The sequence below is a fragment of the Macaca nemestrina genome, chromosome 19 (assembly GCF_043159975.1).
Source record: "Macaca nemestrina isolate mMacNem1 chromosome 19, mMacNem.hap1, whole genome shotgun sequence".
Taxonomy (NCBI): domain Eukaryota; kingdom Metazoa; phylum Chordata; class Mammalia; order Primates; family Cercopithecidae; genus Macaca; species Macaca nemestrina.
Genome location: NC_092143.1, coordinates 42,950,853 through 42,968,999, shown reverse-complemented (window position 1 = coordinate 42,968,999; position 18,147 = coordinate 42,950,853). Strand labels below are relative to the sequence as shown.

Sequence of the window (18,147 nt, the reverse complement as noted above, 5' to 3'; positions counted from 1 at the left end):
CCAAGAGGCTTACAGTCTAGCCAAGGAAATAAAACATGCCGGCAAAACTAGAACCAGCCGGAACATCAGCCCCCATCTCCGGCCAGCCCATCACTTCCCCCACCCTCAGTCCCTTGATGTCAGTAGCCCCCTACTGTTCTCCCTCCTGTCTACAGAGACACCTTCCCTCTTGCTGGCTCCAACACCCACCATACACTGGCCAAGGAGTGGGAGGTCAGCCAGGCTACCCCATCACACCTGGCATGGATAACCCCCCACACACATGTCCTTGGGAAAACCAAGGAAGCAGGAGGAGCGGGCATTTGTGGAGGTGCTCCCCTGGCCAGACATTTTCATCATCACGGTGATTAGCCCTGTTTCCCTTTTCTGGGTGGGGAACGTGAGACAGTAGAAGGCCTGGGGCTTGCCCAGGTCCAAGGACTGGGTGAGAGTCGGGTCAGAGCACCTCACCCAGGCCTGTCTGGCATTCAAACCCATTGTGCATATCTTGACACACTAGTGATTTTCATGTATTTTTAGCAGAAGAGTTGTTTTTCCAAACTCAATCTCAGGCGTGTCCTCAACCACATGAAACAGACCTGGCAGAGGGCCTCTGCCTGGGATCCAGGAGCTTTGAGTCTGCCCACTCAACTGCCCTTCACCCATCCCCACAGGTGGCCCAAGCCTCCTTAGGAACAACACAAGGAGCCCATCTAGTCTTCAGACCAGATCTCAGAACGCATGGAGAAGGCCTGAGCACTCCCTTCAGGGCTACCCCTACCCCCGGCACTGCTCAGAACGGACCTCACTGAGTCCAGTGGGGCAGGACCACACGGAATGGTACACTGTGAGAGAGGGGCCCATTCAGACAGAGCCTGGTGCAAACAGCTGCCATCCATGTCTGCAGAAATGACAGGCACAACAGTCACTTCCAGGTCTATATCCCCATATGGTCTCCAGAGGCAGGCACAGACCAGGATCACCATTTCACAGACGCAAACATTGGTCTCCCTCAAGCTCCCTGGACTTTGTGTCCTTCTCTATCCTGGCTCCCCCCTCCCCAGCTGTTCCTCAACTGTTGTCCAATAGACATTTTGGGATACGGCATGATAAAGGACGTGTGCACTCCCATTGCAACTTCCTTCAGGGATAATGCCACATAAATGTTAACATGACTTTTAAAGACCATCTGTGGCAAAGTTCAAAGTTGTGGGTGGATGTGAGCTTCAGGCCGAGTCATTCTGGAATCCCCATTATAGGTCAAATCTTTTTGTGAGCATTTCAAGGGGTTTTCTCAAATTCTATAAATAGTTTAGTAACGCCTGTGTATTCATCTATTTTTAAAGCCAGTCTTCCGGACAACTTCAGAAGTAATTGGGCCACTCATTGAAAGTAGGGTTTCAAAAGTCATTTCTTCAGCCTCCAACTGCTTCCGGAGCAGAGGGATCCCAGATACCATTTCTGCCTGGGGTTGGGGACCCAACCTTTGTAGAACCTGGACCAGGCAGAAACCTTGGAGAAGACTCTAGGAATCTCCAAAGAACTGGATAAGCTGAATTCTGGCCCCAGCTCCCAGTTTCTCCCACAGGAAACCTCAGATACAACATTCATCCGCCTTATGCTTCAGTTTCTCATATAGCAGAATATGGACACAATAACCCTTCGCTGATTAGGAAGGGTTATTACACCTGTTTGCGTCACTCTGTCACCTGGGTGCAGGTCAAAGGTCTCTTTCATTTCACAGATAAGGACGCAGAGGCACGGTGACTGGCCTGACAGTCACATGGTGACTTTCCATTTTATAGATGGGGACACAGAGTCACAGCAGTTGGCTAACCTTGCTGTCTCTTTATTTTGCGGTTGGCCTGCTCCTCAGGCTGAGGCCGCAGTGAGCACAGCCCCCTCTGTTTCCACGGAGAGCTTCACGTCATGGATAAGACCTACCTCCTGTGCCCAGGCCTAGGCCTGGCAAACACCTGTCTCCAAGCCCTCGGCTTCTCTCCTGGGCAGGATGGCAGCCAGGCAGGGAGAATCCGAATTCTGCAGAGACAACAACTCAGCCCTCTCCTCTGAGGACCTGGAGGGAAGTATAAGGCAGGGGTGGGCGGCTGTCATGTCTGCATGATGACCTTTTCAAACATGATGCCTCGGGGGGTCCAAAGAGCACCAGGCCCAGAATCAGAGACCTGGGTTCCAGCTCTGTCAACCTCAGAAGGTAGGCAGATCAAGGAGCCTCGTCCTCCAGTGAGTTTCCGTTTGAGGCAGAGCCAGGAAAGCTGCGGGAAGTGCCTCGAAAGGCAGAGTGCTAGGTATGGTGAGACGGTGACATGAAGATTAGGCAGGCGGCAGAGGAGATCAGGGTGCCAGCACGGGCACCAGCTACTAAGTGTGTAATCACTGAGGGCTGCCCTCGAGCCTGGGAACTTCAGCCTCCTCACGCCCCTTGACCTGACAAGTGGTACTAATGTCCTCCCTAAGGCTGAGTCCAGTGACACCTTGCTTTGAGGAATTCCTGCTTGTCCCACTGGTATTCTTCATCTGTCAGACAATCCAGCCTTTTCTTTCTGTTCAGGCTGAAAGGAAAACTTCCAGCCTCTTCTGAGGGCTTTTCAAGGCCACAGCCACAGCAGGTGCTGGCTCCTTTGCCTGAGAATAAGACTTCGCGCCTGCGTAAGTGTGAGACAGAATTCCCGCTGGATCAGCCTGACTTCTCAGCTTCTCTCTGCTGCAACCCAGCGCCATCCCCCCGCCTCCCTGTCCCCTCCTACGGATCAGCAGAGCTGAGCCTACCTGACCTGATTTTGCCAATAGAAATATGCTGGGTGCTCACAGCCTGGGAAACTTGGAAATGTCTCCAAAGTGATCTAGATTTAGCTGGAAGTGGCTGATGGCTGTTCCCAGCCACAGTGTGTGCCCTTTGTCTAGAGCCAACTGCTGGGGAGAAAGCATTTCCAGCCACAGTGTCATGAACCATCAGTCACAGAGAATGTGTCTGGTAATTTTTTATTAATAATAGTTAAAGGATCGGCATTTGGGGCTTGATTTTCATGTCCATTGATTAGAGCAGAATCAAGATCATCCCCATCATATCACTCTCTCTTCATTCTTTTGGGTGGGACAGAAAGGGCAGCAATCACCAGCACATCGGAAATTTGACATGATGCTCAGGAGAATGTCAGGCACCTGTGACAGCCACCCGATGGTCCTAGGTAAGGCCTGTGATTGCAGGGGGCAGCTGTTATTTCTGCCTGTGGTCCAGGGATCTGTCAGGAATCCCACCTGCCCCAGCTGCAGAATGGCCACATGGCCTGGTTCTGTCCAATCAGGGAACCCCATCACCACAGCCACAGTGACTGGGCTGAGAGATGGTCATGTGATGAGCAGGGCCAGTCAGAATCCTTCCCTGAGACTTGAGGGTTTGACATTTGGGGGGGGGGGACTCTGTCTTCCTTTTGGCTCAGGAACCATTATGAGAGAGACCAGGTGCTGCTGATCGCCATCTTAGCCGTGGCAAAGGGAGACCCTATCTGTGGCAGCAGAAAAAGCAGTCAACATGCAAGTCAAAGCCCAGACAAGGGAGAGAGGGGAGAGAAGGGAGGACCTGCCCTGGGGTTGCTGTTTGACCCCTGGGGACAGGCTGTCCTAGGGCCCACCTCCCATGTAAGACAGCCCAGTGTGCCTCTTCAGCTAGTCTGAGATGGTTTCTGTCATTGGCATCCAAGAATCCTCAGTGTCTAGGGGCAGAGCAGAGTGAAGCAGTGGAGTGGCCAGGACCTGGGCATTGGGTGGTGGGTGTCTGAGTCGTTGGCCAGGGAGGTTAGGAATACTTGGGGAAAGATTCAAGTCCACCTAAAAAGGGACATGCCCAAACCCAGGGAGTAGTTCAGGGCCCAGCTGGCATCAGAACTCAAAGCAAGCAAATTTGTCCCAGGGCGGAGGCTGCAGCCCAGTGCCCACATGGTCCCCGTCTCCCTCCAGACAAGATGTGCAGCCACCCACAGACTGTTGTCAGAGTGCAGAGTGACATGCAGGTCAGATTCTGACTGTTCCAGAGTCTAGGTGTGGCTGAGTCCCCAGGGCCAGGCCTCAGGGCTCAGCAGGACTGAGCCAAGACTGGCAGCTGTGGTCAGGACATGGCATGATGGCAGCTGTGAGTACAGCCCAGCGGACGTGCCCCTTGGCTGGGCTGCACGTGCAGGCTGCCAGGGGTCGGGGGCGACCAGGTCTGGGGCAGGCTTTGGTGGATGGAGTGACTCAGGATACAACTACCAGGAGGTCTCTCTGCCACTTGTTCAACACCTACTTTGCACCAGATACGTTGCATGTGTTACTCATTTAAGCCAAGGAGGTCTGCCTGACCCAATCAGACTGATGCCAAGACCTTCCACAATGTTGCCCTGAGTGGGTGTGTGAGAGGCAGGGCCTATGGGCTGCTACTCAGGACCCAGGTCATAACCAGATCACCCCTTCCCTGCTTCTCGTCCTATCCTGACTCCAGCTCTCCTAGAAGCACTGCCCTCCCAGCCTCAGTGTCCCCTTCTCTGACTCTGTCCCTCACCTCCCAGTCCCCAGCATCCAGGCCCCAGTCCTGTCCTCCTCCCCCCACCCCCCACAGGGCCTGGGAATCCATTATTTTGTCACCTAGGAGAAGCCTATTGTATTGATGAGTTCTTTTTGTCCCAAGTCACAGGAACCAACTTGAGGTGGCTTAACATTGCTAAATCCTTTTCTGTAAGGATTCTGAGGTTTCATGCAGCCCAGAAGTCCCAGGGAAGGACAGAAGGGAATATTCAGGGTCCTCTCTCAGGCCAGGGGTAACCTGATGTGTCACAGTGTCTCTGGGTTCCACGCTGCAGGCCAGCCCTAGGCTTGGGAATTCCCAGCCCTCTGCCTCACTGTTGACAGGAACAGGTGCCAAGGAAGGACTGCACTGTCTCTCTGAGCTGGAGGCTCCTGTCCTGGGCTCCTCCCACATGATGATGACTGGGATGAGGAGGGAGCCTTCCAGGAACTACCTAAGGCCAGGTCTACCCATGGGGGCCAGGCCGCAGGCCCTGGACTGTGTGATAGGGACAGAGGAGTGAGGGGGCTTCACTGGTTGGGGGAACCAAGGAGGAAAGCCTGCCGGAGGGATTGCAACTGGCCTCAGCAAAGCCCTGAGGGGAGAGTCTGACAGAGAGGAGACTCAGGGCTGCGGCGGAGCTACACTGACGTCACCTGTGACCCCACCACACCACCAAAGGGTGGCTCTGCGGAATGTCATGGCCTTACTTGAAGTAACCCTAGGAAGGGGGAAAAAAATCCAATAAGCCAAGAAACATCACTGTGTGGCAAAAATGTTAACCCACAAAAGTGAAACAAATGTCATGAGACAGCGGCCTTGGAGCAGGGACCGGGACTGGCCCAGAGATGGGAAGAAAATAATCGGGAGTGCACTGTCAGCTACAAATGAACGAAAAGATGCGTCGGGCATACATGGTGACTCTGTACTCTTATGTCTTAGAGTAACAGCCCCCTGCCCTTTGGACAGGTTGTCCTCTTAGCGAAGAGCTGTCTGACCACGTACCGTGGGATATTTATACATCCAGCCCACACATGTTCATTGAACACCTACAACGAGCCAAGTCCCATTCCAGGGGACATGACTATGGCTCAGAAAACAGGATTCCTGCCTTCAGAAAACGCTTCTAGCAAAAATTCAGGTCATCAATACACATCAGACCTAGTGGAGGTGATCAGGGCTGGGAAGGAAGCATAGCGGAGTCGGAATGAGGAGTCCCGGGGGCTGCCGCGGAGGGGACAGCCAGGGAGGCCTCCCTGAAGAGGGAACGTGGAAGCAGGAACATGAAAGAAGGAAAGTTGGGGCCAAATAAAAAACAAAGCACCTTTTATTTGAAAATTAGTTTCCTCTTTTCAATATACAGAATTCTGTCAAATATGTTTTTTAAGCCCTTCAACCAATCACCCAGGAGAAGAATGCCTGGGATTAACTCCTGGCTGCCGGGCTCCCACAGCTTCCCATGGTCTGTCCTTCCCACATGGTATCCAGCTTCTCAAGGAAAAGAAACTTCCTGCTAGCAGTAAATAAAAGTGCACTTTCTCCTCCCCACTGGAGAGATGGCAACAGCAGCCACCTCTCTGGACAGAAACAAACCAGGGTCACTGGGGACACAGTATTTGGATGGGCAAATTTCCCTGGGCCATTCATTTTCCAAGAGGGAGCCCGAAATGAGGGTGAGTTTGCAGGGATTGGTAGGGGCTGCCCGTCCCCCTCAGGAAGTGTAAAAATATATGCACCATGGTCCTTGTGCCTTGACCACCCCCAACCCCACCCTCCAGTAGCATCTCCCTGTGGTGGTTTGCGCCCCTGGGTGGGGTGGGGGTGTGTTTTCCCCTTTGCCTGCATACAGCTGTTTTTGGCTTGGCCACTGCACTCCACCATGCCAGAGCTCATGTGGTTATCCCAAGTGGGAAGAATTTCCCAGAATGCCTTGAGAAACCTGAGACACTGAATGGCTTTCAGGGCTTATTGATGTGGCCGGTGCAGGAAATAGCAGTACGTCAATAAATAGTTTTAGGCAGGAAACGGGGCTTAAATGGTAGCCTTAAAGTTTGGGGAAAGACACTAGGGGTTGCTGGGAGGTAGCCTGCCAGTCAGATGAGAATCTAGAGCCAAATACCAGGCTTTGAAATGGCTGCCACCAATCTGAGGCCCCTTGCTGCTTTTGGATACAAGAGGCTGAGGTTAGGGGCAGAGCCAGAGGAATGGCTCGTTTCAGTTGGCAGAAAGGGCTCCTTGTTCCAGAGGAAAAGCTGGCAACCTATAACATGTGTCAAGAGGAGACACACAGGCTGGGTTTTGGTGGCCTCTGGGCGGGGCATGTTCACACCCCAGTTCCCCACCCTTCTCGTGAGAATCACTGCTGACTGGCAGATCACCAGAAGAATTCCGCTGTCCTAATGCAAAAAATCAAGGAAAAGGGTCACAACCTGTCAGTTTCTTTTAAAATAGCTGTTTTTCTGTTTATAAAGAAAAACATTCACAGAAAATCAGAGAAATTCAGAAAGTAATAAAATGTAAAGAATAAAGGTCATCCGTAATTCCACTATTGAGAGACAACTCCTGTGAAACACTATTTCTGTCTCCTCTTTCTTTTTTAAAAAAACTGTATTCATGGATGAGATTATATGGTAAATGCAATTTCAGTTTTGCTTTTTTCATTTAATATTATGTAAGCATTTTTCCCATGCTGTTATAAACTTTTCATAAACTTTTTTTTTTTTTGAGACAGAGTCTCGCTCTGTGGCCCAGGCTGGAGTGCAGTGGCGTGATCTCGGCTCACTGCAACTTCCACCTCCAGGTTCGAGTGATTCTCCCACCTCAGCCTCCTGAGTAGCTGGGATTATAGGTATGTGCCGCTATGCCCAGCTAATTTTTTTTGTATTTTTAGTAGAGATGGGGTTTCACCATGTTGGCCAGATTGGTCATGAGCTCCTGGCCTCAGATGATCTGCCCACCTCAGCCTCCCAAAGTGCTGGGATTACAGACGTGAGCTACTGCACCTGGCCACATAAACATAATTTTTAATGGATGCATGAATCATCATTCACTTAATCATTCCCCTATTGCTGGGTGCTTAGGTTGTTAGATTTTTATGTGCATTAAGCTTATTTTTTTCTAATATTTTAAATTGTTTCCTTATGATAATTACCAGAAATGCAACTACCAGATCAAATGATAAGAACTCTTAAGACTTATTTTAAGGGTTTTCAGAAAAGTCGTACCAATGTACACTGCCCATATGTAAGTGTCTGTCTCACTGCATCCTTACCAGCATGGACAATTACCATTTTAAGTTGTCCTACTATAGATGGGAAAAAGGTGTTTTTATTCATTCATTCAATTACTACTGATAGTGAATTAAGTTTTTTTATATATGTATTAGCAATTTACATTTTGACCTAGGATTTATCTCTTAATGCCCTTTCCCCATTTGTTCATGAGGGATTTTGTACTTTTATTACAAATTTGAACACACTATTTATATATGAAGACCATTGCCCTTTGTCACATTTATTGCATGTATTTTCCTCAGACAATATCAATTGTCTTTTAATATTTTGAAGCATTCTTCTATTGTCTTAGTGAAGAAAGCCCCTCTCCATCCAGAAATGTGGGAAATACTCTTTCATTTTCTTCACATTTTTGGTCCTTTTTTTTTTTTTAACATTTGCCTCTTCGTTCCATCTGGAATTTATTTTAGAGCCCAGTGTGAAGTAAGACTCTAAATTATTTTCCTCCTGATACTTAGACAGCTGTCCCTGCACTGTTGCTTGAGTGAATAATGCTTCCTATGCCACTGATTTGTGGTCCTCGAGGGATCATGTGATAAACCTTTGTGGATGCCAAGTTTATTTCTAGGCTATCTGATCTAGCGCTCCATTCGGATGTCAGCTCTACAGCCTCTTAATGAATAAAGCTTTATTAAGGATAAGTTAAGAGTAATGTAACTCTTTCCAATGTTGTTTTGTTTTTAGTTATTTCCTTTGCTATTCTTTCAAATTACTTTTAGGATTATTTTTTCAAGTCTTCATTTCCCTTTCTCCCGAAAAAGTTCACATTGGGATATGGAGTACAGATTGATATTAAACCTGTGAATTATTTCAAAGAGAATTACCATCTTCACAATGCTGTCTTCTCAATGAGGAATTGTATATGTTTCTTCACTTGTTGAAGACATTCTCTTAAATCTTTCAGTTTTGTTTGGCAATTTTCTTTATAGAATTCTTGCATATTTCTTAATAATGTCACTTAAGTATTTTATTGCTTTATTAAATGAGATTTGTACATTAAAATCTCACTAGTTAATTCTGTCATAAAAGAAAGCTGTTGATTTTGTGTATTAATTTTGTATCTAAATATTCTTATTAATTAGTCACTAAACTCTCTTGTTAATGATAATCTCTATTAATGGCTTCTCTCAGATTTTCCGTATATATAATCAAATCATTTTATCTCTTCCCTTCTAAGGGTCATAGGTGTTGCTACTGTTTTTTAATCAAGCCTATTGAAGTAATACATTACATTTATAGACTTCCTGATACTAAGTCATCCATGCCTTCCTAGGATAAAAATCTACTTGGTTATAATGGATCTGTTTGTTAGTATTTCACTTGGGACTTTTATATCTATTCACATTAGCAAGATTCACTTGTAGACTTCCTTATTTCTAACTTACTATCATTAGATTTTGTTTATAGGGAACTGATTGGAAAGCTTCTCCTTTTCTATGTTCTGAGTCAGTTTGCAAAGGAAAGCAGTTACCTAATTTTTTGAAAGTTTGAATGAACTTACCTATAAAAATCGTAAGTTTAGAGATTTCCTTATAAAGGTAATTCTTTCATAACTTTCATTTTAGTTTATGATTTTTTAGTTTATTCTGGCTCATTTCCTTTTTAGCAAATGATTTTTTTTTTACAATCACCTCTTTCATCATTTTTTCAAAATTATCAACATAGAGTTATAAATAATTTTTACTATACTTTTTATCTACCTCATATCTGTTTTCATGTCTAGTTTTATTTCTGTTTCTTCTTTCTTGATTTTATATGTGATTTCCTTTCTCTATTTCCTAAGTAATTAATTTGGGGGTTTTATCTGTATTATGTCCTTATATTTCCTTAGCTATTGTTGGTTTTCTAATTGTTCTAGTTAAATGTTAGATCGACATTGTCTGGTAGAAGTATAATGTGATCTACAATGTAATTTTAAATTTAATAATATGTGTTACTTAACCCAGTGTATTCAAAATTTCACAGGTAGTTAATATTTTTAAAATACAAGACATTTTACATTCTTATTTTTATACTAAGCCTTTGAAAAGTAATATCTGTTTTACACTTACAGCCCATATCAGTCGGGATAGCCACACTTCAAGCACTCAATGTATTGTCACATGTGGATAGTGGCTCCCATATTGGATAACATTGGTTTATATGATATATTTTCTTCCATTATTTAATGACCCAAATAGTGAAGACTATAAATTGACCTTTCATTATAGTTTTGACCACATTCCACAAGTTTGTATAGTTATTTCCTAGATAATCTAATACAGGCATTGTATATTTGATTATGTCTTTATTTCATTTTTCTTTAGAAGAATACCTTTTAAGTATTCAAGCAATTGGCTATTTTTTAATGGTTGTTGTTAATTCATAGTCCCAGTATGTAACCTGTACAATTTCAATGTTTTGAAATTTATACTGAGATCACAGCTTACTGTGAGGCTTGTTTCAATTAATCTTATTAACTATATTATTTAAATCACCTAAGTCATTTGTTTTTTATTCATTTAATTGGCCATAGAATGTTAGTGGTTTTATTTCCTGATATAATTCCTCCTTTCTGTTTTTTTTCCTATGTTTCTTTTTTTTTTTTTCTTATGTTTCAATAGCTTCAGGTATATTCAAATCTCTACTATAAAGTCTATAACATTTTGTGTTATCTCTTTATTATGGTTTGTATTTTTATCTATATATAAAACCTTATAACTTTATTTAATAATCGTTATCTTAGATATACTTCCCTTTTACTACTACTTTGTTTTCATTTGCTCACTCTTATTTTTACCCATCCATTTATTTTTTATATTCTGTTTGCAGTTCTGCTAGTGGTTACTAGTGTTTACTTTTAGCATTTTAAAGGCGTACTTTCATTTTTTTTCTCTGATTCCCAAAGTTAAGAAAGACACAATAACCAGTGAATCCTTATGGCCTGAATTAGGAAATGTTATGTGCTGCACAGACTTCTATCCCCTTCCCACCAGTATTTACTGATCTCTAGTAATTTAATCTTGGATTATTAAGTCACTACTACTATGAAATTCTTACTTAAATTACATTTTAAAATTAAATATCTTCTCTTCCAAGGATTATTTCTGGCTTTTGATTCCATTGTATAACCAAAATTATAATGACTTATTTTAACTTAGCTTCATAAGTCTACCTGGTTGTAGTTTCAGTTTTCCCTTCTGTTTCTTCTATACCGTGATTTCCTCAGAGTTAAATCATAAATTTTGTTGACCATAACATGCATTCGGAAAGTTTTTTTTAATTTTTTATTATTTTTAATTGTAGTTTAAAAATAACATAAAATGTACTATTTCAATCATTTCTAAGTGTACAGTTCAACAGTGTATAGTCACATTCTTGTGCAACCAGTCTCCAAAACTTTTTCGTCTTGCAAAACTGAAACTCTCTACCTATTAACCCCCATGTCCCCCTCTCCCCAGCCCCTTGTAACCACCATTCTACTGTCGTTTCTATGTATGGGTTTGGTTACTTTAGATACCTGTGTAAGTGAAATCATGCAGTATTGTCTTTTTTGACTGGCTTATTTCACTTTGCATAATGTGCTGAGGGTTCATTCATGTTGCAGCACATGTCAGAATTTCTTTCTGTTTTTAAGGCTGAATAATATTCCACTGTATATATATATCACGTATTGTTGATCCATTCATCTGTGGGTGGATGCCTGGGTTGCCCCCACCTCTTGTCAGTAATGCTACATACTGACATCTCTTTGAAATCCTGCTTTCAGTTCCTTTGGATATATACCCAGAAGTGGAATTGCTGGATCATATAGTAATTCTATTTTTAATTTTTTGAAGAATCGCCATACTATTTTGATTTTTGAGATGGAGTCTCACTCTGTCCCCCAGGCTGGGGTGCAGTGGCATAATCTAAGCTCACTGCAACCTCCACCTCCTGGGATCAAGCAATTCTCCTCCCTCAACCTCCCGAGTAGCTGGGATTACAGGTGCCCGCCACCACACCCGGCTAATTTTTTGTACTTTTAGTAGAGACAGGGTTTCACCATGTTACTCAGGCTGGTCTCGAACTCCTGACCTCAAGTGATCCACCTGCCTCGGCCTCCCAAAGTGCTGGGATTATAGGTGTGAGCCACCACGCCTGGCTGGCCATACTATTTTTCATAGCAACTGCAGCATTGAATTTTTTAAGATAAGCATGTAGGAGTGATTTGTTTTAGAACTTACTTATGTAAGATCTTTCTCTTGCTTTCACTCATAGGCAGGTTTGTTCTTTTCCCTTCAAACTCACGAAGACATTGCCTTCATGTCTCTGAATTTTTTTTTTTTTTTTTTTTTTTTTTTGAGACGGAGTCTCGCTCTGTCACCCAGGCTGGAGTGCAGTGGCCAGATCTCAGCTCACTGCAAGCTCCGCCTCCCGGGTTCCCGCCATTCTCCTGCCTCAGCCTCCCTAGTAGCTGGGACCACAGGCGCCGCCACCTCGCCCGGCTAATTTTTTGTGTTTTTAGTAGAGACGGGGTTTCGCTGTGTTAGCCAGGATGGTCTTGATCTCCTGACCTAGTGATCCGCCCGTCTCGGCCTCCCAAAGTGCTGGGATTACAGGCTTGAGCCACCGCGCCCGGCCGTCTCTGAATTTTTAACCTCAAATAAAGAAGTATAAGGCCAACTAGATTTTTGTTCTTTTGTGAGAAGACTGTGACTTTTGTTCCTTCATAGCTGTTTTTAAATTTTTCTTTTTCTGCGAAACTAAAAAAGAAAATTCAGCGGGGGCAACATAGTAAGACCTTGTCTCTACAGAAAAATTTAAAATTAGCTGTGGAAGGATCACTTAAGCCTAAGAGGTTGAGGCTGCAGTGAGCCTTAATCATGCCACTGTTCTGCAGCCTGGGCAACAAAGCAAGACCCTGTCTCAAAAAAGAAAAAGAAAAAAACAACAACAGCAGCAAGAAAAAAGAAAAGGAAAGAAAATTCTTCCGCTAAGTAAAACTGGGGCAGGGCAAGGGACTTCTGAAACACTGTGTACACGTTTTACCTAAAGAGTCAATACGATTTTATTATTATTTATTTTCAATGAGAAAGTTTATTTCTTTTTTTTTTTTTTTTTTTTTTTTTTTTTTTGAGACGGAGTCTTGCTCTGTCGCCGAGACTGGAGTGCAGTGGCCGGATCTCAGCTTACTGCAAGCTCCGCCTCCCGGGTTTACGCCATTCTCCTGCCTCAGCCTCCCGAGTAGCTGGGACTACAGGCACCCGCCACCTCGCCCGGCTATTTTTTTGTATTTTTTACTAGAGACGGGGTTTCACCGGGTTAGCCAGGATGGTCTCGATCTCCTGACCTCGTGATCCGCCCGTCTCGGCCTCCCAAAGTGCTGGGATTACAGGTTTGAGCCACCGCGCCCGGCCGAGAAAGTTTATTTCTCTGCTCTCTTTGTTCTGTGTATTCTGGTATCCTTTTTGAAAACTTCTCTAATTCACAGATTAGATGTCCACTCTCTATCTTCTCTATCGTTTTTCATTTGTTTCTAGTCTATTTATCTTTGTATTCAGGTTTCTGGTCTATTTATCTATTCTGCTCTCTAGGCGGTTTCCAAGTTTATCTTCTGCATTACTTTTTCTGCATTATCCATTCTATCCTTTACTGCCTCCAGTTCATTTTGATTTTGCTGTTGGATTTCTAGTTTCCATTGGCTCTCTCCTAATCCCAGTTCCTGTCTCACACTTCATTTCAGCCTGAGAGTTGCTTTGCTAATCACAATCCCTTCCTTCAAATGCCTTTTCACACATCATAGAATCTATATTGTCATTCTCCTTACATACAAGCCAACATGTTTTGCACTTGAGTTTTTCATTTTATTTATATCTGGTTGATTGTCATTAACATGTTCAGAGTTACACACTTCCATTAAGTTTTCACGATACTGCTTCTTTATTCTGCCAGTCAGGATATTTGTGTAGATGCCGTATTGCTCTGCGCCTCCCTCAATCCTGAATGAGGTCACCCCTGTCTGGTCTTTTGTGTTTGCTGTGTGCATCAGCCTTGGACTAGCTTGGTGTCTGCTGAGGCAGAGTCTCCCTCTCAGACCTAAAGCTGGAGGGTGGCTTCACGAGCTCATCTCAAATCCAATTTCCAATATTTAGCAGGCATTCAATCTCCTAGTAACCTTTGCTAGCCCAAAACAGAATGCTGTCTTGATGCCATGGATGATCAGGAAGAAACTAAGTCAAGCGCTAGTTCTTTGATCAGACGCAATCCATTGTTTAAAACTTCAGTTCCTCGTACACACTGCCCCCAAGTTTTTCCTATCCCAGATGGCTTTGCCTGAGAGCACCACCCCTTAAAGGACACAGCATACCACCCAGTCTCCTCCTGCCCCGCACTGCCCTGGAACTCCAAGGCCTGGAGTAAGGGCGGTGCAGATGGGAGCTGCCTTAATACACAGGCACAGGGCTTTGCTAGTACTGACAGATCCTGTCTACCAGCCATAGACAGATAGAGGAAGGGGTTGAAGCCTCAAGCTACCCCTGCCTTTGGTCTTCTGGGTCCCCTGGGCAACCAGAGTTTGTTGGTGACAGCACTTTAGTTAATGATGTCACCTCCTGAGTCTGGGAGGAGTCTGCTGGGGAACTGTTATCTTCCTTCTCAGTGTTGCTGTGGGACTTGGTTCTTTGATGTGTGTCTTCATGGGTATTTTTAGGGAATATAAGGCAATGACAAGCTGGGGATTGATAGAGGGGCACCATTTTAACACCCGAGTTAGCATTTGATAAAGGCCTGGAGTTGTGGTTCCCAGCCATGGTTGCACGTTAGAATCAGCTGGGGAGCTGTCAAAAATTACCAGTGTCTCAGCCCCACCCTGACCAGTTACACAAGACTTTCTGAGGTGGAGTCCCAGCATCCGCAGCCTCAGAGTTCCTCTAGGTGACTCCAATATACAACCAGGGCAAGAGCATTTAACCCAGAGCAGAGAAGGGGCTTAAGTTCTCATTCAAGTTCTAGTACTGTGGGGCCTTAGTCAAGTCTTTTAATATCTTTGTGCCTCAGTTTTTCCCATTTGAAAATGAGAATGGTAATGCCCACTCTTGCTCAGATTACATAAGAATATTATGGGATAAACAAAGGTTCATGAGAATGAAAGCACCAAAAGACGTATGACTTCAAGCCCAGTAGTGCAGAGCCCTTGGCAGGCCCTGGGATGGCAGCCACCACCATTCATTCATTCATTCACAAAGACCCTGAACAGCTGGGACCCCTGTGAAGGCTGCCTGCTCTAGGCTCTGGACTAGGGTGAAGAGACAAAGCTGTCAAAGATGCTGGGCACCCACCACTTGCGGGGACCCTGGAGTCCCTTGTGGTCCCTTTACACCCTGGATGAAAGACAAACAGCAGAACTCTACAGTCATTCCCAGGTGGACACTTCAGTGAGAAAGGAATGGGGAGGCAGGAGGCCCGAGGAGTTAGTACGAGGCCCATGAGGTCTGCAGGCATGGCTGGACTTCCAAGGGACAGTGTGGACAAATGGCTTCATGGAAAGTACAGACTTGGAGAGTGACTAAGCGTGGGCTCTGATGCACTACTTTCCAATTTAAAAACACCATAAGAGCTGCTCTTGCCACAAAAGCAAAATGAAACAAAAATGGGTAACTGTGAGATGATGGCTATGTTGTTTGCTTCACTATAGTAACCTTTTTACTGCCTACATGTATCCCATTGCATCATGTTGTATACCTTAAATGTACACAATAACATTTTTTGAAAAATAAAAAACACCATAAGGACAAAAAATGTTTGGTCTCCAGAGCAGGCTGACGTCAGTCTGAATCCCAGCCCTGCCATTGGCTCGTAGTCACGGGCAAGTTACACAACTTCTCTATCCTCAGATTCTCCGTCTATAAAATGGGGCAGTAATAGGACCTGCTTTATAGGACCATCGGGATAACTATGTAAAATACCACAGTTAATGCCCTTGGCTCGGTGTCTGGCTCACCAGTAGCAGCTGCTGCTGCTACTGTATTGCGTATAAATATAGACATCAAAATAGTTATAGATACACACACAAGTATATACTTCTTTGTAACTGATGAGACTCAGGTCATTATAAGCTGTGGCCTAGGCTCATCCAGAGCTGGCACTGCAGGGCTTCTCAGCCAGTCCCTGACCTGCCACCTGAGGAGACCAAGGCACCTCTAGATGGCACCTTCATCACTCACAAGGGACAGATGTTAACCAAGTCATCTCTGAGGGCCTTCCATCTCTGGCGATGCTGAGATTCTGGTGTCAAGGATGCTGGGCTGAAGTCAGCAGTGGTGAGGGGGACTGGGCTGTGGGAATGGTCTGAGTCACATTCTACAACCTGTCTTCACATATTCTATTTTGGTGGTGGCACAGTCACCCAAACCAAGAATCTTGGCGTCATCTTGGACTCTCCCCTTTCCATCACCCCTTACAACCCACCACTTAGCAAGTACTATTGCCTTTCACAATGTCTCTTGTGTCACTCCTGTATTGGTCTGCTATTGAGACTGAACAAACAACCATAAAAATCTCATTGGCACACAGCAGTAAACGTGCATTTAGATGATGTGTGTGCAGATTGGTTGGGGGTCACCTGACTTAGGCTAGACTAAGGCGAGGCCCTGTCACACATGTTGCCCATCTTCTTCCTGGGACCATCAGGCCAGCCCAGAGAGAGTCTTCTTAGGATGACAGAAGAAACATGAAAGTCAACGTAAATATTTAGGGCCTCACATCAGAACTGGCACACCATCACTCCTGCCTCATTCTGTTGGCCAAAGCAAGACATATGGCCAAAACCAAAGACAAGAGGTAGGGGAAATATCTTTCTGAATATTATTTAAGCTACCCCAGATTCTTACCGTTCAGCTGTCAGAGCACTGAGGTTTTAATTTCATCCTGCCTGGACACTTGCAGTGGCCTCCTGCTTGGTCTCCACCCCTTAGCTGTTTTAACCTTTCTGTTGAGCACTGGTATGACTGTGGTATTTCATGGTTCCATCCCCAAAACCTTCCCTAGCAACCGTCCCATGAAACCCAGCTCCTTGGCTTTTTATACCTTCTTCTCTTATATCACAGTGATGAGTGAATATGTCTTATCTTAGCTCCTGGTGCAGAGCGTGGCACACAATAATATTTTTTTAAAGGATGAATGAATGAATGAATGAATGAATGAATGAATACCTCTAATTTTCCTACTGTCCTCTAGGCCCCTTGAGGGAGGGGCTGTAGCTGTGTAGCCCAGTGCTGGAGCGCTAGCCCACATGGCCCTCTGTTGCCATTGCTGATGATGTGTGGGTGGGCAGTGTTCTGGTTACCCCCAGCCTACCACGCAGAGGGCATGACTTGGGGGTTAGCAAAGGGAGATGGGTTAGCCACAGGGAGTTAAGTGCAAAAGTGCTGAGTCTGGGGAGGGTGTCACCTCCCATTCTACCTCATCCTCCCACATCAGCATTGCTGTCAGTGAAGGAGGGTGACTAGCAGGTCTGGGCAATGCCCAGAGGCAAGGAAGCTGTGTCCCCAACCTGGGGACACCTGAAAAAGAGGTGTTGTGGCCACAGGTCAGGGTGGTCCTAGCCACAGAGAGTGCAATCATGCACCCCCATCCTCATTTAAGACATGGGGTTTGCCTGCTGCCCAGGAGCAGCCCCGAGACAACAGATGCTCTGCACAGCGGGGTGGCACCCGGGCCCCTCCCCAGCCCCAGGAGGCTGACGCAGTCTCTCATGCCTCCACAGAAGGACTTCACGGTGCGCGAGGAGCTGCAGCAGCAGGACGTGGAGCGCTGGCTGGGCTTCATCACCTTCCTGTGCGAGGTCTTCGGCACCATGCGCAGCAGCACGGGCGAGCCCTTCCGCGTGCTCGTGTGCCCCATCTATACCTGCCTCAGGGAGGTAAGAGACCCGCTGCCTGTGCCGCCTGCGCAGCCGGACAGTGCCAGGGCTGGAATGTGTCTCAGATACCCGGACAAAGCTATGAGGGTGGACTCACTTAGAAAGGGACCCATCCCGGCCAGGCACAGTAGCTCACACCTGTAATCCCAGCACTTTGGGAGGCTGAGGCAGGTGGATCACCTGAGGTCGGGAGATCGAGACCATCCTGGCTAACGCGATGAAACCCCATCTCGACTAAAAATACAAAAATTAGCCGGGCTGGTGGTGGGTGCCTCTAATGCCAGCTACTCGGGAGTCTGAGGCAGGAGAATTGCTTGAACCTGGGAGGCGGAGGCTGCAGTGAGCCGAGATCACGCCATTGCACTCCAGCTTGGGCGACACAGCAAGATTCTGTCTCCAAAAAAAAAAAAAAAGAAAGGGCCCCATCCTTCAGC

The 18,147-nt window shown here is 45.7% G+C and overlaps 1 protein-coding gene across 8 annotated transcripts in view; it reads left to right on the top strand.

Annotated features, from left to right (window-relative positions):
- Positions 1-18,147, top strand: part of LOC105489378 (cap binding complex dependent translation initiation factor) — a 339,061-nt gene that overhangs the window by 274,695 nt on the left and 46,219 nt on the right. For 7 of the 8 annotated variants that reach the window (XM_011754139.3, XM_011754136.3, XM_011754132.3 and 4 more), the window contains one exon: positions 17,558-17,713. The exons of the other annotated variant lie outside the window; for it this stretch is intronic. In XM_011754139.3, coding sequence (XP_011752441.1) covers positions 17,558-17,713 — 156 coding nt within the window. The remainder of the gene's footprint in view (positions 1-17,557; positions 17,714-18,147) is intronic. 8 annotated transcript variants of the gene reach the window in all.